Below are 23,144 nucleotides of genomic sequence, written 5' to 3'. Positions count from 1 at the left end.
CTTTCGAATAGCTGCTACTTCCTTGCAACTTTAATATTATGTTTGAGGTAGATCAGAAAGCACAAGGCAAATCCTGAATTGAATCTAATTTTTATAAAGGGAGATTTTTTCCTGTAATATTATTGTATTATTAATATTTTAAAATGTCTATATAATAATTCATAAAATTATGTAGAATTTTACATCAAATCTTTACGTAGAATTTTATACAGTACATTTTTTTCTAGAAAAATGAAATTATCAATTATTAAAATTATCATTTTATGTAATGCGGAGACGTAAAACATTGCGAGATGTACACTTTATAAAAAATTCTATATTTTATATATAATTTCCGCGCGAAAAATCTTTACAGAGAACTTTCAACTGCATATATGTACGACGTGTATATTTATTAGGGCAATTTTCTTTTCTACGATGAATTATTCTTCACGAAGGAGATTGAGGAAGTTATAGATAAGTTACGGCAAAGTTTAATGAAGGGATCTTAAGAAGGAGATTGCATTCGTGAAGATTTTAACAGTTACAAGGCATCTGTTATGCTCGCTTTATCGGAAATACTTTGTCTACTTCCAATAATACTTGTGGAGTTCGCATCCGCCTCTCTCTTTTACTCGTAAAAGTATTGTTCTTACCTTCTGGTGAGCTCGAGCCACGTGATCGTGTAAGAAGCTGGCTCTTCCACGATAAATTCCACGGCGATGGTCCTGATCGGATCCTGTCCCGGTGCGAGTATCATCGCGTTACTGCTGACGGCCCAACCGTCGCTGAAAATTTCCACCACGTGATGCCTCGAGTCAGCAGGTGGCTTTGGACAAACCGACACGTGGATCGCACCGCCCGTGTGCACGATGATGCGATTCTTGGTTGCGCATTTCGTGTTGTCTGACATAATTATGCCGTGCATTTTCACGTATAAATATTGACCCGGACCGGGATCGATTAGCCACGGCTGGTTCTCGCAATTTTTCTAGAAACGACAAGAGAAAAGAAACATGCTTGAGGTGGAGTAAATATAAATAAATATGCAGACTCAATTATTAATTATTAACTAGAAATTGCAATTTAAAATATCTTTTTATCCTCATTATTTTTTATTTTATCGAGATTCATGATATTTACATTTTTTTCTTCAAACTGTTGCTAGAAATCAAGTAATGTCGCTGCTTTCGTTAAACTTTTTTTTTATTATTAAAAAATGTGAGCCCGTACGCAAACATAATTTATCTCTTCTCGAATCTTTCCTCTTAAGACCAGAATATAATGAATAAGAATTATCTGAGATGTCATTTTCTAGCGTGCCTGTATATAAAGCCTCCCCATATTTACCTCATTTTCCTCAGATGGTGATGTGTATTTAATTTCACCAGACGGCCCCCTGACTCTGCGTTTCTGCATGCATTCTGCATGCACCGTCTTGACAAATTCCCAGACGCCTTCGAAGAAGAGATCGTTGTAATCATCCAAAGCGTCCATAGATAGAACGGTGAAATGTACCTCGGCGATATTAGAGGTGGATTTGATATTGATAGGTAGCGATCGATTCGAGCAAAGACAATCGCGTTGAATGGGCGGCGCGTTTGGCCAAGGTAAATCGAGCACCTGAAAATAAATAACAAAGAGAGATACTTGCGATCGTATTTATTTTCAGAATCCTATTGATTTACGGCTTTCCAATTAATGTGCGCCGTGTAAGAAACGTTCTTTGCATGCGAAATGAATCTTGATAAATCATGCCATTGAATCGCAATCTCAAAACCATGTTCCACCAATCTCGTATCCGCGTTATTAGAAATCTAACTAATAATACAACTCCGGTGTACATTGAGATCTGATTCATGTCGGTATTAACGATACGGTGGAAACTTCAAAGCTTGTCGGCCTATTTCGGTCTACCGTGTTTCGAACCGGGATTCAAAGATTGCTGATACTCGCATGGATAAACTCGCTAACTTTAATTACTAGATGCGAATGCTGTTAATACGTAGCTTTCATCATATCCAACTAAGGTAATACACTAGTCGCTCATAATTTTCGAGTTTAGCCTTTTCGAGATAATTTTTAAACTCACACACCTATACACAAATGGCAATTGTTTTAAATATTAAATAATTTAATTAAATATTTAATAAATAAATATACAATTTTTTTTTTGTAAAACGCTCTCAAATCTCACAAGCTCCAACTAAAATATTAATTATACACAATATCCAAAAATAGATCAACGATTTCGTGACATATCGATTGCAAAACTTTCGCGAGTGGAGATTCAATGGATTTGTCGTAGAACTTAATCACGATTAGCAGAGGTTTCTATTACGTACCTTAACGGAAAAGTTCTCGGAGCCGACGCAGAGCAGCCTATTGAAATCGGTGCTGTTAACGCTGCGACAGGTGCGATTCCCATTGAGGAGCTTGTTGAACCTCAGCTTCACCGTCTCGTCGTGTTCTCCTTCGAAGCGGTACACGCAGCTGCAAAACCCGTTCTGGCCTGCACTTTCAGCACTTAATCGAATCTACACGCCTCGCCGGCCAGGCAAAGGAGCCGGTTCAGTGATCGATACTGCAGGAAGATTACGAGGAGCATCGAAGGTTGGACGCTCGTTAATCGGAAAGCGGTTCGCAAAGTGATTCTAAGGGTGTATCATGGTAACGTGCGACCACCATTACCGAGTTTTTGGGTCTCTCTTTTTTGGACACTGCAGTCAAATTATTTTCGCCAGAGAACGTTTCTGCCTTTCACTATCCGATCGGGAAATAAATCTCTTTGATGAAAGCAAATAGCAATTTTACTAAATTGAATAAGATTGTTTTTACGTTTTATCTGGCCCATCGACGTACATGAAAAAGTAGTCCAAAGAACGAATATTTACGTAATTTACGTAAAAAAATTTTCATTTATGTTATAGTCTCTGGTATTATTACATTCTAAAGTACTATATATAAATAAATATATATTATATAAATTTTGAATGCAGATGGTGTTTACCTACAGGAGGGAGTACGTTTCTAGAATATTATATAAAAAACTTTTTCTTTTCTGTGTATTTTGCTGAATGTTACAGCAGAAATTTTTACTCACTATCGGAAAGATCTCGATCTAACGGCGCAAAGCTCATTTTACGATTGTCGTAAAGTCTAACTGATATTTTATCGAGGTTGAAAGATTCGATCCCGCGGACAGTAATAAAAGAACGACGCGAGCGATAGGACCATACGAAGACCGTATCAAAGACGAAGCGTGTATATTCGTTCCGTAAGGGAGGACACTTTTCGTACTTTATCGCAGATATCTAGACTCTGCGAGTCGTATGATAGCTATAAAGATTTCGCGAAAAGATGTCTGGGATCTGAGAAATAAATTGATACAGATCATGATAAGTTTTCGTTATGATAATATCTGGGATGAATCACCAAAAATAGAGAACAATGTTTAAGTCTTATATTTCTGCGTTCATTATAACATCGTATAAAAACTATGTATAAAAATAGCTTTATATCAAAGCTTGATATTTGTGAATGAAGAAATACGTATTGATCAACGTAATATATTAATAATCTATCAACAAGCCTCATACGCAATCTATGGATTTATCGAAATAACGAGAATAAATACAAATGATAAAATATTGACGGATGTTTTGATTACGACACAGTATATAGTATAATATATTTTGAATCGCAGTTTAGTGCGCGGCATGCAGTTCTGATCTTATCTCCATTTGTGCAATATGTCATCTATGAATCGTTTGAACGCGAAAAAAAAGATAGGAAAAAAACAATGTACATATATTTCATGACGATACAATAGCCGTTATTAATAACAGGCCGCTATAAATTGATGAATGGTAACGAGTTAACGACATCATTATCGCATCATTAGCCTACACAATGGTACTCCGAAAGGATACGGTCTCATCGTAGACGATGGATCGTCATAATGTCAAACTGTCAACTGCGATATTCTATCGGCGAACGAGCAATTACGAATAAACGATAATACGTCGATCGACGGAGTTGTTACGTGAGATTATAACTATAAGTTTTGTCATAAATTTTAAGGCGCGCGAACCACGTGGTCGGCAAATATCGAAGTTAATCGACATTGGAGGACACAGTAAACGCATATTTTCGATAAACAAATCCAAGCGAAATATTTTTCCTGGTACTTGAAAATATATTTAATTCGCTATCGTAACGGTAATATTAATATGGAATCGTATTCTTACCTTATATTCTTCGATCCTCCACGACCGTACAGGAATATATCGCGCGGTCCCCGGAATTTACGATCCGGGTAATGGTCTCGATTGCGACTGTAAAAGATGCGGGAACATGGTCCGCTACCGTATGGATCGCCATCCTGGTGGAGATCGACGAATTCGTACAGAGCGCGAAAGTTGACGGGTCTGAAAAAAATAATCATTTCATGTCGAATTAATTAATTTGTTAAAACAAAAGTGTTCTGAAAAAAATTGATTAATTATATTACGTATGTATACGAGATATGCGAATACAGAGCATATTTGCTATATATACGACATTAATCCATAAAGCAAAAAAAAAAAAAAAAAAAATAGAATTTGTACAGAAGAAGAAATATAAATTAGAAAAAATTTTAAAAATAATTTTATTCTCTCTGTAATAAGGCAATATCTCCAATCTCGTAAAAACATCGTATTAAGTGATGCTAGTATATCTTGCGTTTACGACTGCGAGAATTGATATATTAACATAATAACAACCGCGCGCGCGAAAGTAAAGGATTAATACGTATTGTTGTCCGGTAGGGTTCGGTGCGCTGATGAAGATCGACGAACCCCGGCGGATTGTGGAAGGGGACGGGCCTTGAAGAGAGACGTTGCATGCCTGAGCTTATTATAAAGCTCAAGCCGTGTAGGCTTTACTTGGCGCGGAAAGGATTAACTGGACCGTGCGATGTATCCGCATTGCGCGTCACTCATCGTCGATCGAGCACGCCGTGTCTACATGCGTGATGGACACGTGCGAGAGATTAAAAAAAAAAAAAAAAAAAATAGAGAGAGAGGACGACGACACGGCAGATCGGCACGTGGCGTGATAAGCGAATGTAACGCGTGTAAAATGTGAATAGGAGTGTGTCACCGACGAGTCGCGAAAAGGCCGATTCTCAATTATTCACTGACAGAAACGCCGATCGGAATCTTCGTCGCGTGCACTTTGAAGAATTATCGCGTGCGCGAGCAAATGGGAAATAACAGAAAAAGAGAGAAAGGGGACGCAGATGCCCGCCGATTAAGGAGACAAAAACCGACGTGATCGCGATTTAATTAGCATTCGATAAAATTTCCAATTTTAGGATATTACACGCGGATAGTGCTCAATTTTTGTTATTGACAATGAGTTTTTCAATATTGAACAGGCTTTAAAATTCTATAAATTTTTTTCTCCCTTATCATTTTAAATTATTCGTCGATCGCAAGAGCTTCCGATACAGTATGAGGCATATTATTGAAATTCGCGTTTCTTCATACATGGCATGCACGCACAGAAAAATTCATTTAAATAATTTTTACAATATATTCACGGAGCAATGCAAATCACGAGATAAACGTAACATTTTTGAAGGATGGGAGGAATGGGTATGCGGAGGCAGCTGCGCGTCTCGGCAATCCTCTAAATTCCACTATCTTCCCTTCGCAAGGGAAAGGACGGGGCAAAAAAAGGAAGAATCTTTCCTCTCTTATGAATAATCTATATTGTAGGTAGTGGTGGAGCGTAATGCGATAGAGCGCAGGGAACGAATGAAACGTGCTGTTGCGACAGATATTGCACGTTATATTGCTACAAAACGTTCTCGCATATTTCGCTTGTAACGCTCCGGCGGTTCGACATAGTGTTGTAAGCAAGTCGGATGAAACGCGGAATTACATAAAACGTAAGTTGTGTATGTACGTATACGTATATGCGATTTTAAAAATCGTTTTACTAGGTAATATTTGTCGCTGCAACTTGCCGATATACACATTCCTTGGAAATTTTTCAATAACCCATTAATACTTTCTGCACGATCTACTTCTGAAATAAAGACATTGAGGAACTTATAGATATCTTTTGTACTTTTAAATTTTGTCCGATTTGCACGGCCAGTTGCATTCGTGTATTTATGTTCCAATTTTTATTTTTATTTCCCTGTAGATAAATATTTTTTGAGGAGCGCTTGAATTACTGTGGAAGTAACGCAAAAATCTACAGAATTAATATAATCCTTCAGGATATAGATAACAATAAGATATAATCGAACTTACTAATCCATAGCGATATTGTTGTTTACTAGTTCAAATCCAATTAATTAAGGGATCATTTACGGAAGTTAATAACTTTCTAAACGAATATCAGAAGTTCAAGCAGTCTAGTGAATTCAATTAAAACATGGGATATAAGCGATACTTTAACTTAAACTTCAATTTAACTAATTTCAAAATATATTTTCTGTATATAAGAGCTTAAATATCTTCTTTAATAATTTCATTATTTTCACGCGTGAAAATATCGTGAAATATCGGTTAAATAGCGGTGTAAAAGATATTGTAATTTCAATGTAAAAAGTTTCAATATAAAAAGATACTTACTTAAGCGCCGTCGACTCGATCATACGCATCTCGATAGTTAGGCTGCTGCCAGAGGAGACGAAACTTTCCCCCAAAGAGCACGGACGACTAGTGTTTTGCAAAATAGCGTGATCGCAAGTCTTCGGTACTTTATCCTTGCAGTATCTCGCTAGCAACGTAGTATTACTCGCGGGACGCGCAAGAACGGGTTGAATCGGGTCGCCCATTCTCTCAGCGTAACGTTGACGTTCTTTCTCACTGAAAGAAAAACACGTGGCGTTGACTTTCTTTCGCAAAAATGCTGTTTGGTAATAAAAAAAATTACGGCGATTTGAAAAATTAAATCGATAAGCAGAAGTTGGCATAATCCGAGACAGATAAGGCAATTAAAAATTAGAGAGAGCAAAATAATATACTACCAGACGACATCGTTGCACTCCGATAGCGGCATCATCTCGCCGTCCCAGACCATCAACGTCGTGGAGCAATCCTCGTCCGTGGTGGACGGATTGGTGCCCACGTGGAACTTGAGAATGGATAACCAGACGCGAAACTGTGGCTGCGGTGGTCTCGGGGCCGGTCTTCTCCAGACGGTACCCGGTCTCTGTTCCGGAAATTTGGGCAACGGACGCGGGGGCGTCGGGCTCGGCGGGGTGGGACCAGCGCCACGAAGATGGTACAGGCACGTGCTGTTTCTCGGCAGTGAGTGACGGGGCGACGACAGGACGCCACCGCCGGTGCCCCTCAGCCAGAACTCGCAACGTTTACTCTTGGCATAGGTGGGCGATTCGGCGTCCACGAACGTGACCTGGAAGCCGACGCGCGTTTATCGTTGCGTGCACCGGGGTCGGACTTCGCGTCGCCCCGATTCGCCCCCGCCTTGGAACGGGAGGTTGAGCGGATTGCTCGAGCGATCGCGTGTTTGCGATCCTATCTGATACGAATGTATTTGCTGCGGCGTGTCGTTAGGGAATTTTACGGGATAATGCGAGCGTTGGTGATATCGTTGTTCGTACTCTACAATACGGGAGCTCGTTGAATTTTATGCGCAATCAACGAGGTGAAACGAATTCTCAAATTTCCCATTTTCCAAAGTGGAGAAAGATAAAGGGAAAGAGATAATAATAATTTATACTTCAGTTCTTTAAAGAGTTAGAATGTTCTGAATTTATAATTATTCTTATGATAATGTCTTATTTCGATATACATAATAATTTTCTTTTATTGCAGTTCGTTGCATTAATAGGATTAATAAAGATACAATCGATTAAATAGCTGTTAAATAGAAATGCTTGTATCCAGGAGTTATAGTTCAAGCGCAAGGCACGATTAATTTTCCTAAGTATTCTCTCTCGTAGAATGTTACCTATATCTATACATCTATTGTGTTTAATTTTATGAGAGATTAAGAAGGAACGGATAGATTAGACATTAATTAAGGTAGTCATTATACAATTTATAGCGAAGAGCTCACGTACTTGCACTTCTAATTGAAATCCGTGTAGAGAATGGGGCGGCGTTGGATGTAAGAAGGTGCCATAAGGGGAGGTAGTAAACTCCACAAGGATCTCCGGACCGCTGCTGATGGCCTCTGGTACTGGTTCTCCGCCGCCGCAAAATTTTAGGATCACAGGCTCCCTGGTGGTGTATCCGTCATATACTGTTACATAGTCCTGTAAAGGCAAATTTATATCTATCTCTCCTGGAGGAGGTACGCGTAATTCGAGAATAAATCTATCAGTTCCTACGTACGGTAAATCATCGTCGATCTATATATAATTTTCCCATATTGATATCTAATTTGTTCAATTAATATATAAATGAATAATTTATTAAATTTAATTAAATTTATTAAATTTCAATTAAATTTATTATTCTCTCTTTACTACTTGTATACTATTAAATATTACTCTTAAATCTTAAGAAATTCTTGCGTTAATTGATTAAAAAATATTAATATTGATAATATTAATAATATAATTAATATTAATAATATTAGAGTTAGAAAAATTTGATATATTAAATGATGTAGAACCGTAAAAAATATTAAGCAACGGATTGTCTCTGAAGAAAGAAAATCAGAAAGCCGTATAGAATCGGAATAAATCGTCGCAAGAGGGTGATTGAATTTGTACGGCTGCATTTAATTCACAATCGGCCCTACGCGTATTGACAACAGAAATATCACGCAATCGTGACTTTTTTTCGATTACGGTAAAGAGAGAATGCGAAACCTGAAAATTTTTCTACTGACAGAGAATCACTATGCAAAAGTAGCGCAAAACTTTTTGGCAGACCGGCGACGCGTTGTCTCACTACGCTCCCTTTCTTTTCTCCGTCTTTGTCTCGAATTTATAACAGCTAATCCAATTTTCGCGGTGGCTTTACGTACCTGAACGACATCGCAATCTTGCCAAAGACGTAGCTCTCGGGGCGGCGGCTCGGCCTGAGTAGCTGGTCGCGCCCTTACAGCTACCAATTGACCTCGGGGCTGTTTTACGTGTATTAAAGCGTGTTTGCCCGCCGGCACTTCGTGCTGTCTCACCTACGTACATAGATACGAGTAATTTATTTCTGCCTACTCACGCTATATTCATCTCTCGCATAAAGTCATTATCTTAATGCTTATATGCATTATGCGGCAGAATATATTTTTTTAGTGACTAAAATAAATATAAATATAAGTATTATAAAAGCTGCAATAATATGTTTACACATCGAATAGTATCAGTTTTGATCCTTCCGTTTATTTCTTGTTCTAATTGAAAGTCAATTTTTGTTTTCCAAAAAAATTATTGTATTATGTATCATGAAAATGACCATGTATTTAAAAATTATATAAATAGGTGTAACAGATTTTCCTAGAAAGTTTCAGAATAACGGAATACTAAATTTATTTTTTCTATTATTTTTATTTAGGTATCAATCTGCGTCGGATATATTTTTTACAACATAAAAGAATAGTAGATATGTGATGCACTTTATTTTAAAAAGTCAAATTTTTTTTATTTGGTGCAAGATATAACCAAATCTTAAATTTGCTATTTACTCTTCGTGATTGAAATAACAGAGCAAAAATGTGTCGAATCAATTTTTATCTAGACATCTCGGAGACTTTACGACATTGAGTGTAAGTGCGCGATATAGATCAGAATGGTTGTATCAGAGTTTTCGAAATAAGATAAACTTAGTAGAAATATATTGATAGAGATTGCGAGCTTCGAAGTCGTAATCGAAATCTATCTAGCGTAAGTCCCATGAGTGTCCGCCTGTCTATAGTTGTACACGAAGAGGATAAATGACCGCCTCCGGTTGTTGAAACGGGAGGCCGTAAATTCTACCGAAACCTTCATATATTTCGTCCATGACTGAGTAGTCGAAAGATTGATTAGTTTCGGGACATTAACTCGTAATGACAAATGCTGGATTTATTATAATCGTTATTGGCTCTTTTATCATAAATAATAGCTTTTGTACGAAGATAAAATTTACTTTAATGGGGAAGAAAATGAAAAGTTAAATATATATAGGGATCAAGAAAATAATAATAACAGATAGAGATAAAGAAAATAATTTTAAGAAATACTGAAAAGAGATTAAGAATTTTTCAAATCATTTTTCTTATCTTACATTTTAAATTAAATTTGTTCTAACAATATTAGAGTGACATCTTGCCAATTCTTTGCGAAAATATTGCCGGTGCGTTTGCTCACATACAAAACTTCGTACTTGGCTGCCGACCAATTTTGAATTTTCTATTGCAAACAAAAAATTCTACCGGCCAGAAAGTCGTCTCTCTCGCGTTGATTTATGTGACAAGGAAACTCACACGGTACTAGCGAGGTGTTAAGAGGAAATAATGGCCACCGGAAGAGAACCATCCGAAAATTTGTTAACCGCATGCGAAGGGAAGCGAGCCATTTTTACGACTTTCGTTGCAGGTGTGTCTGCTTGAAGCAGAAATATGAGTCGCGTCAAGATTCCGGAGAGAGGATCCCTCTCTGACTATGTCGATCGTATATCTCTGCCGCGCATTTGCACGGCGACGTGCAAATTAATTCGAGCGATAATACATTATCGTAACGATACGCTTGATACGATGGAAACGTTTCCCTAATGAGTAACCTAAGAAGGAAAACACATGGAAAAATAAACGCTATTTATAAAAATAAATGCTCTTATAAACACATTTTTTTGTACATTGTTGAATATTGTTAAATCTTTTTTTGCATATTTTTTTGTTGAAATTGTGCGTTATTAGATAATCCGCAAAATGTGAATAGCAAATTCACTGTCACTACCATTACGTACGGTTATATCCTACGATAAACCTTTTTTTTTTTTTTTAATTTTTTATAGTGTAGAATAAAAACGCATCACGCGCCTTTTGCCAATGGTACAATTTAAGTGAGTCTTACCGCGTAATAACAGGTGAGATTACGGGGATAGAGACCGGGAAAGTTGGGCGACTGCAATCTGCACTTCTTCCGGTCGCAGTCGGTGAATATACGGGAGCAATAAGTCCCGGATATTAGGTCACCTAAGAACTGCTCGGAGCTCGGCTTCGTAGGTAGTGGCACGTGTTGCTCGACCATTTGCACCGGCATCGTCATCGACGTGTTCGCGTACTCGACGGACGTGCGCTCGGTCGACGCCGGCATCCTGGCGACCTGCGTTATTCCTGACCACGTGACATTGGAATTTTAATCATCGACGACGAAAATATCGGGAAATTTTTTGTCCGCACAATTTCAATGGTAATGATAATTTACCAATGCAATTTTACAAACGAAGCTACTTCAAACTCTGAACACTTTTTTTGTCAAATATTCGCTCGGGAAATCTATTCCAGTTTTTTTTTAATTAAACAAAGTGACACAATTGTATATATTTGGGCGATTTTTTTTAATATACATTAGAAGTGTCATAAGATATATAATAAATTTTCAGACTCGACAAGTTTACGTATCTTATACTTATAAATATCGTGATATTGTGAAGATATACTAATAATTGCAATTTTTTATTATATTTATAACATAAAATATTTTATAACAAATTAACTAATGTATTATATAATATTCTTTCCCTCTATGTACTTTTAATGTAATAACGAAACGACATTTTATATTAGTAAGATAGTGATAGTTATAAAGTAGAAACGCACATATACAACATGGAAACCAAAAATTTCATTAGATTTTACTCGAACAGTCTTTTCACAGGAAACGTCTAAATTTGTTCCGAACTGATTTCAACCGAAATGAGTACACGAAATAAAGTCCATAGAACGTGGGACAAATGTCGAACGTGTCGCAAACTAAACTTCGAGATACGTGCTCGAAATCTGTAAACGGAAGCTGATCACCTACCGACGAAGGGATTTCCGTAACGCACTACCGCGTCGGACTTCCTGATCATCTTGTACGCCATCCTAAAGTCGAAGTTGAATCCCGTCTGATCTTTGCTGAGTCTAAGCAGCTTGAGGATGATCGAGACACTGGGTGTTTCGCTATAATAGATCGCAGGTCCCCAAGATGTGCCGCACCAAAGACCACCGACGTCGGGACGCTGTGCCTCCGAGATCTGCAAGGATCCATCGGGACATCCTTCCGCAGTGAACGATACAAATTTCCCTAAGGTAAAACTGTCGAAGGTCAGCTGCAACCGCAAAAGCTCAGCGTAAATAATGACGAACAAATATTGAATAATGTTTAATCTTAAAAGATTAAAAAAGTTTTAAAATAAGCTTTCTTGATATAAGTAATCTAAAAGCGCTAATAGAATAGAAGTTTATATTATTAAGAATCGAGTTTATTAAAAAAAAAATATCTTTTATTATATTCTAATCTATTAAAAGATATAAGGCTGACTCTAGGAATATTATATATATATTTTTATATTTATCTTATATCTATTTATTAGATGTCTACTTTTATTTTCGATTAATTTTTCAAACATGTTTTTCTAAATTTTATTTAACGACCGACATTATCGTGATTGAATGAATTATTTTGCTGCAAAAGTTTCCTTTTTATATTGTCAATCAAATAACTTCGCATCCTCATCAGCATCGATCATTGATCGAGCCGTCAGAAACGGATAGTTTGCACGATTTTTCATACGAAAGAGCAGTCGCGCATGTCTGTCCGTGTCACGCGATTAAAATATCGACGATCCTGCTTTTTGGCGATGATAAAAAGCAGTTTGCATTCGTAGTCATGTGTGAGCGATATGATTGACGTGTCAAACATTAATAAAAAAATATTTATATGCAACAAAATGCGCTTGCTATTATTGCTTAAGAATATTTCGCAACCAATGATTGTTTCAAGTTTATTTATATTTTTTACTCAAGTTACTCAAGTTTTTTTTTAGAGAAACTTTAGAGTAAGTGGATTGAGCCCCGTAAATTGGCTTGAATATGTCGTGTCAGACACATAATTTCGCGCTGTTACCGTATTCTGTTTTTATATCAATGCGACTTTCGGCGAGATCGTGGCTCCTTTGGGAAAGAAACGAGAACAATAAACATATTTACGCGTAGACCACTGGCATGGGATAGTGCAAAGGATGACTTCTTGTGACCTGCGTGATGCAGATATGAGAAAGCCGGCAAATATTACCGTGTAAATAATCCGGTGGTTAAAGAGTTTTTGTGTGCACTCTCGAGAAAGTTCTCGCGCTCTCGGAAACTCGGCGTACGGTCAATTTTACGCAATCGTCGGAAAATTCGCAACGTTTATTAAAAATTCCGCTTTTGATTTCTCCGCAGAAAAGTCGGGTAAAAAAAAAAAAAAAAATTCCCTTTGTTGTCGCGTGAAAAATGGATGCGCAAATATTTTCCGAAATAAGGCGAACATTTGCTCCACGTATGTTCTAGCTGCAAAATTTTTATTTGAGATTCTCTTTAAGAAACACGTTTCGCTTTGGAGATAATAGTTATCTTGCTTACGCAAAAAAAAAAAAATTATTTGTTAGAACTCATGGGTTTCAATAATCTACGATTCGTTAAAAACTTGAGTATTTGGAATTTAATTTGCTACATAAATCTCCAGCGCCGTTCTGTCTTCCTTCTTCTTTATCGTTTCCTGGTTTCTTAAACGAACTTCGTTACTTCGTTAATGCATGCTTTAATTAAAGTCAGATACAATGAGATATAATTTGTTGTAAATTTCAAAGACGTGTTTTTTTATAATTTGTAAAGAAATCGTTGATAAATAATGTTGTGAAAATAGAATTTATGTAATATTAATATTAATGATAATTAAAAACGTTTTCGAATGATATGAAGACTCACCTGTACGATATCACCAAAATCGTCACCTGGCGCGTTAAAGGTGAGCTTGCAAATGTAAGGCACCTTATCTTCTTTCGGTCGATGCAATTCCAAATCATACGTCTTCCCCACGTCGCCATAATATGTTTTATTGCAAGCTGCAACGTGAATATTAAGATATTTTAATATTTTACGTTCTTTCTATTCTTATAATAATATATGTATCGATACTTATTTTTATTCTCTCTCTTATTTATTTCTGAGATTATTTTTGTCGAGTTTATAATATCAAAGTATTCGCCCAATTATTGGAAATTTGCTCCACACATTCAATCGCTATTATAATTGTGTGTGCGTACATATATACGTTATGTAATATTACATCTATTTTTGACATAAAACTCTGTTAAAGTTTAATTTATTATATTTTCTGATTTATATAACTATCATATAAATATAAGGAACAGTCAAGAAAATAATTATATAAATACGGCATATCACATACATAATTTTTCGATAATTTTTACAATCCTTATAACTTGATAGCTTTCTCTTGTGTCCAATAGCAGAGAGATACGTTGTTCTACAATGAATTTTGCCTTATCTTTTTGAAACCGATTTCTTACTGGGGCTAACAACGTCGTCATGGCCGTCCATAAATTTTCTTTTACGAATAGCATTTTTCAAACCCGGAAGTGCACTTCCCAGAGCCGTGAAAAATCGTATCTGTGGCTAAAAATTTATGGGAAAGGAAGATGGTCGACGAGCATGCTTTTCTGCAATATTTTCATCATATTTTTTCTCCGTAAAAAATATTGCAAAATCTAAATTTTACTTTATACTTACAAAGATGTATTAATTAAGGATTAATTAACTTTGAATAGTTCTTTTATCTTGATTTTTTACGTCACAATTTTAGTTATAAGTCATTAGCCGTTATGAGAGTTCCGTTTTAGCTTTCTACGGAATTAGTATTCTTGCGAACGGCTAGTGGAATTAACTTAATTACAGAGCTCTCAATATAATCGTGAGATTAGAGACGACAAGTTAAAAACGCCTGTTCGTCGTAATAATCTAAACGTTTCTGTTGGAAATAATTTTATTTAAAATCAACGACATAGAGAGAGAGAGAGAGAGAGAGAGAGAGAGAGAGAAGAGAGCGAAGTATGACAAGAAAAATGCCCATAAATGTAACGTTCACTTTATACTAGGTCTTTCTTACATTTGTTAATCAATTCATGAAATATCTTCCGCAAGAGATATTCGCAATATCTGTCATTTATTAAATATAAACACTTGTATATAAAATATCGAAGATAAAAAATTTGACGAAGCCGCGTGATAATCCGTAAGTATGGGGTATTCCCGTTCCCTCGTCAACCGCAAACCGATCCCATCAGAGAGATTACGAGGGGCAAACCTTTGCGGATCGTAGAGCATGCCAAAATAAGAAATTGATGGAAGATGGTAATGAATTATCGATGAGATGTGTCGTTTGTTTCGTGCCAGGCACTCTGGCTCGATGTTTCGGATGAGAGACGAACGAACGGAGAAGCGACGACCGCGAGCAACGCTTCCCTTCTTCATTCATGTTTAATGGCATTTGCGGTGGGTCTGGAAAAACGGCGCTCAATCAAAGTCTTGCGAGTATGACCTTTCGCGAGAGGCCGACGAAAAGCGCGTACAATCAAGGGAGCATATGATATTCTTGGTAGAACATTCAGCTAAATAATTATTTATTCAAGATTAACTCTGTCCAATAAACGGAAAAGATCTGTCAAATCTGTCCAAGTGCTTATACGCAATTCGCCGAATGATTTTGATCAACTTTTTTATACAGATATTTATAACACGTGTCTACAGATTTTCGAAAGCAATGCATAGTAATTTTATATAATTTTATGTAATGATTTTATATAATTTTATATGTGCATGTGTTTTGAAAGAAATAAAAGCATTTTAATGTATGAAGAATTAAAATAGTATGTTGAAACTAAATGTAATTAAATAGCTAATTAATATCTCTATTAAAGATTACTTATTTAGGAGTTATTTTTTTTAAGTCTAACTTTCGCTACTCTATACAAAGTTATATCAGTTTATATAAAATTATGAAAGAAAAGCTCGAGGAACTAGCGTTTTAAAATGTTTCTCAACTTTTTTAGTTTCCTTAGTATTATAAATTTATTTCTAATACTTTTTTTCCTTTATCTTGTAAAAAACATTTTTTCAAATAGTTGCTATAGATTTGCTGATACAAACAAATAATATAATACAAAACAGTAATGAATAATTGCACATCTACTCTATCGGAATAAAATTTTGTAGTTTAACGATTAAATTATTTCGAAAAATTGAACTATGTAAAATAAGAATTTTTTACGAAAATTTCCTTTAGTGATACATCCTCCTATGCCCGTTTAACTCTTATCTCTATCTCAAGTAATTTTAGTATATTCCCCTCAGAGAATTTACTGTTCAGTTTGAGAACTATTGCTCTAAACCATTTGCTCAACTTGTTCACGATTTCCATCGATTAGACGAATCGGGAATGCACTCGATCGAGTTGCTTTGGCTTCTCCGCGTGCGTTCTAGGAATTACCCCTAGCTTCGGTTGGTTACACACTGGACTATCGTGAGGCTTCAAGGGCTCGTAATGCACGTATAAGGGTGGAAATCAAGGGTTAACCAGATAGACGAGGGCGTCGTAGAATCGAAATGGTTGCCACACACGCATACACACACACATACAAAATACGTACCATTTCCAGGCACCGCGGATCATTTCTAATCAGAACTCTGACTCGCGCTCATCTAATAGGTCATTTCGAAATGGTGCGTTTACCTCGGAACAATTCCTTGAACAATCGGCTTCAGTATGGGAGATAAGCAATGGTAATCGTATTCTATTGTATATGGTGAAATTGTAGTGTAATTAATAATTTCACTGAAACTTTGAAAACCTTTGTTTTAACAAAAGTTTCTTCTTATCTCATACAAATCGATCGTTATATATGAAATATCGTATTTCGAAAGTTTTATAGATTAAGTATGTAATTAAAAATAAAAATAATCAAACATATAAATTATGCGTACATTAATAAAATTATTCGTTCATTATCATTCGTCAAATTCTCTTCACTCTCTTTTACATGTTATTAATCTGATAGAGTCAGTTCAACATATTCTGATACATATTTTGTGTAAAATTCATTTGTTTATACTTTTCAGAGTTTACTTAACAAAAATTGGAAACTTGAGTATACCTAGTTCTGAGCAATTATGAAATTTAGGTGTCTGTCTGATTAATGGTCGATATAAACCATTTCGTTCCGTCAGACGTGTCTGGCCAGGCGCTGCATTCTACTACTGCGGCATCAAGGAGCCTCTCCAGCGGAAACGTCTGACGAATGACTGGTTTCTGTCACTGCCACGGTACATCTCGCCGAGAATTTCGCGTCGTACGAGCGAAGACAGGAATGCTAGAAACTCTGTGACTAATAACCCAATTCTTAATGAAAATTGCCGCTTTATGTCGCGTTATATCAAATGCTATCGATTACGATCAAATGTACTCAACAATCACAAAAATCTCATTGCACTTACAAAAATTATACCGCGAGGATTATGTTGTTATAAATTGTATTAATTTTTATAAATTTCTTAATAATAAATATGTTGATAACAAATCTCGTTTTATAAAGAAAAAGATTATGAAGCAATTGAGTGAATTAAACGCATTTGTCTTAAAGAGATTGTAGAGATAACAACGATTTAACTGTTTCATATTTTGATCCGACGCCGTTCACGTTCACGCAAACAGTTAACCGAGAGTGGTTCTAAAGCTAAACGTGTCCTTTGTACTGCGCAATCGAATTCGAGTTGGCAAGTAGGGACGCCATGCACAATTGGCGTTGAGCCAAGCGCGCTTAACAATGCCTGAAAATCTGGATTCGGAATGAATGCGTCTCCTTCCAGCTCCTGTAAATTTCCCGATTGTTCCATGTCAGGTTTAATGTTGAAGAACATCAATATATAACTAAGGGATTATTGAGGTTTAAATTAAAAAAAATATATCTGTGGTAAACTTTACAAAGTTGTTGTTGCACTAAATCTTGATCTACGATCCTAAATACACGCTGAGGAAGAAAGAGAATAAAATATCTCGGAAAATATATATTTTCCACAATATACGCATGCCGCGTCATTACGCGAATTTTTGCACGAGTAGCGAACAATAAAAAGAGATGCGACCTCTCGACGCGTCTTGTCTCGTCGACGAGATACGGATTTTTCGCAGTCGACACAAAATAGAGATGCGCGATGCACGTTACATACGCGAAATTCTATGACGCGTAGCCGCTGTTGGGCGACGAATACGCGCGCCGCTCCACTTGGCACCACTCGTGTAAAGGTACGAAAGTGTACAATTCAGAATAACAAGAAGAGGAGACGCGTGAAAGCGTGGTAACGCGCGCGGAACGAAATTGCAAACGAGAAAAATCAGATGCCAGTGCGATGCGCAGGAATTCGTTGATAAATATATCGTCTAATGATGAATATACGCTCTATAAAAATATATGTTCGTTAACGTAGAAAATAGAGAGCAACGAGATATCTTTATGCTTCAAAAATCTCAAATAATTAAACAGAAAGGAATAATTAATTTAATTGAACCAGTTCCTTTCAGGATAACACAAATATATAATTGTGATGCCAGAATAAGATTTATAATACCCCATTCCGCATGTGAGAATGTTTTCGTTCGGCGCATCTAATGATAAAGTGAAAATAAAATAAGAATCATGTAACGCAAGCACTCAATGTGGCAAACACATCGATATTATTTGAAGACGCAGATCATCCCGCGTATACGATATACATACAAAAATAATTAAATAACATTAAAAACAATTGCATCAAATATGTTATAAATTACATTAAAAATAAATTAAGTCAAAAATAATGACGTCAGAATAAAATGCATTTTGCTAATCGTCCTTCAGATGGAATTTTAATTACGTTTGTCAATGAACAATCGTGACGATTTCTATACATTATTCTCCTCTTTCTACGTATGCTCTTCTTCCGATCCATATATATTGGATAAATAAATAATTGATTTTGGATGAGCTGTAAGCGCGTTTCGCTGTCGCGATGTTACGTAGACGCTACGTAACGTAAACGATATCGAGGTTGGGTAACAAGCGCGCTGATACTTTCAGTTATCGCTTTCGTTAGTTAAGATATGTATCCGTGGATAATACGTTACATAAGGTTGAAATTTGGAAAAAATTGTTAACGCATTGTTTATCACAGAAGCTTATTCTCATTGTTAGCGGAAATAAAGAGAGAGAGAGACGCATTCTCAGTTTCGTTGAAAGAGTGAAATGACATTGAAGTGGGATTAACTTGGATAAGAATATTCATGACACGCGTGCATTCGTCTTGCTGATGCATCCAATTGTACCCAGCGCAAAATTAACGTCTACGAGCGGCTGCGGCACTGCGATAAGAGTTATCACTTCTATTTGAAAAAAAGTAATTACTTTTTTTGCACCTCGCACCATCTCAGAAAAAACAATGTCCCTCTGTGAATATCGCATGTATGATTCGTTTAAGAATAGTAAAAAATAGTAAAAAATATTTAAGTTAAATTTACAGCTTATAATCTGTGAATAAATGTTAATATACAAATGACATGAAAAAGAAGATTTTATACAACGTATGTTCTCATCAAGTTTGCAACAATGCTCGCAGCAGTTGTATAGCTTAATTACACGAGAGAATAATGACGGTGGACAGCTGAGCTGCAATGATAAGCATTATTCATTCCACTAGGCGAGGCTACAGTACGTTCATCACGGTCCACAAAGAAGTAACTAGATTATATACTACACAATAAATTCTGCATTTCCTGTTTATTTCATATTTTTATTTGAATTTTTTAAAGCTTTTCTTACATTATATTAGCGTAAATTATTTTAATTATCTCAAAAAGTATTCATTACTACAGTAATGATTTTATTACATTAATGGTAATCATATTACTTTCGATACCTTTCTGTAATGGTAGTAATATTTATATTTGATAGAGTTATAATCAATGTATTAATCCTACCTTACACGAGATATTAATTTGGTCGCGATGCATTATTACGCAACATCGCACGACAAAACGAATTATCATCGCTTTATCTAATAAACGCGCTTAACAGGTGGTGGTCTTTTTAACGTATGGGGCAACAGGATAATGTTCTTATCCCGAAGATTATCTCGGAAATGAGTTTCGGGCGAAGATTATGCCGCTTCCTGACTCCCTGATGTACGATAAATTTGAAGAAATAACAAGCTTGCGGCGCGTTCCACGAGACTTGCACTCCTTTCGTAGATCCACCTTTTTCAGCAAACTACTTCAGGAGGAAGAGAAAAGGAGATAAACTCGTCTTTCAAGCAAATCGATGATATAAGCCGGATCATTCGTACAACGTTCCAGCCGATCACAAGCAACAATAATACACAAATATATTAAATGCAATCGTTATTAAAGATCTTTTACACGATAAATATAATTCTCGAATAATTCTAGATAATTTTAGTTCGCTTTTTTTTCTTTTCCTTTATGTAGTTAAATTATTTGTTTGTTGTAGAAAATATCTCGATCACAACTCGTTAAGATTTATTGATACAAAAAAATACATCATAAACTCGTTAACCATTTATACTAATATAATTAAAGAAGCACACACGCGTGCGGATTAATACGGATAGAGTAAAACGATATTTTTTAAAATCGCTGATATCTCGCTTGATTCTATCTGATTCTACCTATACCCTATCACTGGATGCTCAGAGGGAACTTTGACCGAACGCCCTATGCAAATTGCCCTACTTTCTCTTGCTTGTTCATTTAGTTTCACGCCGTTTGCGTCAGCAACGTTGTTATTATTTTTTTTCAAACTTCGCAAAGTCGGCGCGATAAAACAAAAGATTGATGATTGAGCAAGAGAAAGAAAGAGAGCGAGAGAGAGAGAGAGAGCATGCTCTCTTTCTCCTTTTCACGAGGAGTTGAAAATATACTTTAAAGGCTTTAAAATTTATAAATTTAATTCTAGTCCAAGGCACTATTTTCCACAGAACTTTATTTTGTCTCAAAAGTGCAGCGGTTCGCGCGACTTAAAAATTAACAGAGCGAAAGAAAGCTTTCAGTCGCGGTCGTTCGTTCTTTAGCTTTATAGAGTTTTATATCGCAGAGAGACGTATTGATTTTATTTAGCGGCAGTATAAAAAAATAGATAATGAAGAGAACGTTGAACGAAATAAAAAGCTTACGAAAGAGGAAATTAACTACAGGTCTTCGCAGTCCACTTCCTACTTTGTATTCAATAAAAGTTACCTTTTTAAAGTCTTTTTTGTTTTTTACGGAGTGTAGAGAGATTGTAGATCTGCTTTGATATATACGCGTATTATAGCTGACGAAAAATGTCTTTTTTAAAACTAATTTCTCATAAGTTTGCCAGCAGAAAGGCATTAAACGCGATATGTCAATTATTGATAGTAATTTAAAAGTTTGAATTATTTCATACAATATTATCAGAGTACAAAGTATTTAAGACATTTGATATTCCTCTCTCCCCCTTTTTGACAAGTATATATTTTATAAAATTGATTATTTAATTATTCGATATAATTGTTATTAAAGCTCTTTCAATCGGAAGAATACACCGTAACATTTCAACAACATGTTTGTTACATTATCGTTTATTTATTTTAACAGCTGACCTGATTGCGGACAAACTTCTTGACAAAACAAATTTACAGATGCTGGCCAGCTATTTTTGCGGAATAACAAAATTTCACTTTATTTTCAGCGAGGCATAAAAGAGGCATCGCGCGTGCTAAAGATTAATCAGTGGTTTCCATAAGACCTACTTTCTCGTTTCCGCTGTACAAAGTTCCACGGTCCTTCTACTTCGTTCCCTTCATTGAAAACTTTCATCCATTTATAAAATCTACCGTTGTCCACGTGCGCTCGCTTAAAGGGTCTCCCTATGACAGAAATTACTCGACATAAACGAGTTGCAGTTTCTGGAAGGGTAAACTGCTTCGCAGAAGATACACGATACACACGCGACTATATCTCTCCTTTATACGATGAGAAAAATCGATGCCGGAGATGCGCGCTCGTTCGGGATTCGCGATAGTATTTATCTTAGCTTTTCCAGCAATAAGCCAATAAACATTCATCTATGTTCTAGCGATCAATTATTGGCGCAGCTGTAAAAGGATGCCATTCCGCGCGGGGTTGCTCTGCGTATTTTCCTCTATCCCTTCTTTCGTTTTTCTTTTTTAGCCACCGCACTTCGCTCCCGTTTCAATTTCGTCGAAATGGGAGCATTGCCGTCCATGAAAGATTCATAATCCTGATATTTTGTTATCGTACATGTATGCCTGCATCGTGAATAAATCTTTCGCATGTTTCCAACGGAATTTCGCTCAAGGAAACCGATTCGCAGGATAGATCGTGCGAATGAGTCAGAGCAGGTTGTTCGCAAAAAATCTAAAGCCTTAAAAATCGAAGTATTTCTATGAGAATGTGTACGCCACGCGTACACACGTACGTATGATTGATTTCAGCTACAATCAATCTAATTCATGTGTAATCAATACAAAAAGTCTCCGCTTATTCATATTTTCTATAAGTATATAGCAAATATATCAAAAAAAGGAAAAAGAGAAATTCCTACAATATCATAAATATTATGTATAAAATAATTTAAAAAGATTTTTTTTGGACTTCTTTGTTATTTATTTTAGCGTCCGCAAAGTAATCCCTGCGGGGTTGATATAACAATAATAGAGAGAAAGAGGAAAATATCACCTGACGGGAGATGTTATTCTGTTCAACGATAACCCATTTTACGAAGCATTGATAACCCCGGGTATTCATGTGCGTGATACAGACAGTCTCTGTTCTTTATGGTTGCTGCTCACGCTTTCCACAATTTCCATTAGTCTCAAAGCGGACCAGAAACTATCGATGAAATGATCACGCCATAAATTATACAGTGAGTTTTAACTGCTTTTGATGCATCTAGTATTACATAAAAAAATCGCATTAATTTCTACCTTTATGACGTTTCATGATAATATTTCCTGCGTAATTAAATTTCATTCTTTAGTTTTTTAAGTATTCTCAGAAAAAATGACAAAATCGTTATTTAAATATTATTCAATTTTTTTATTCAAGTTAGCGATATATTAATCAATTATTA

The 23,144-nt window shown here is 36.0% G+C and overlaps 1 protein-coding gene across 6 annotated transcripts in view; it reads right to left on the bottom strand.

The window, feature by feature from the left end:
• LOC138939976 (uncharacterized) overlaps nt 1–23,144 on the bottom strand; it is a 156,520-nt gene that overhangs the window by 10,767 nt on the left and 122,609 nt on the right. For all 6 annotated transcript variants that reach the window (XM_070308391.1, XM_070308397.1, XM_070308393.1 and 3 more), the window contains 11 exons: nt 13,891–14,027; nt 11,963–12,251; nt 11,009–11,271; nt 8,983–9,135; nt 8,069–8,263; nt 7,010–7,398; nt 6,612–6,848; nt 4,230–4,409; nt 2,325–2,472; nt 1,330–1,602; nt 636–970 (listed from right to left, as the gene is read on the bottom strand). In XM_070308391.1, coding sequence (XP_070164492.1) covers nt 636–970; nt 1,330–1,602; nt 2,325–2,472; nt 4,230–4,409; nt 6,612–6,848; nt 7,010–7,398; nt 8,069–8,263; nt 8,983–9,135; nt 11,009–11,271; nt 11,963–12,251; nt 13,891–14,027 — 2,599 coding nt within the window. The remainder of the gene's footprint in view (nt 1–635; nt 971–1,329; nt 1,603–2,324; nt 2,473–4,229; nt 4,410–6,611; nt 6,849–7,009; nt 7,399–8,068; nt 8,264–8,982; nt 9,136–11,008; nt 11,272–11,962; nt 12,252–13,890; nt 14,028–23,144) is intronic.

The sequence above is a fragment of the Polyergus mexicanus genome, unplaced genomic scaffold (assembly GCF_030449975.1).
Source record: "Polyergus mexicanus isolate NDT 795.1 unplaced genomic scaffold, iyPolMexi1.0 SCAF_15, whole genome shotgun sequence".
Lineage (NCBI taxonomy): Eukaryota > Metazoa > Arthropoda > Insecta > Hymenoptera > Formicidae > Polyergus > Polyergus mexicanus.
Note: the sequence above shows the minus strand (reverse complement) of the source record. Positions and strands in the feature narration are given on the sequence as shown.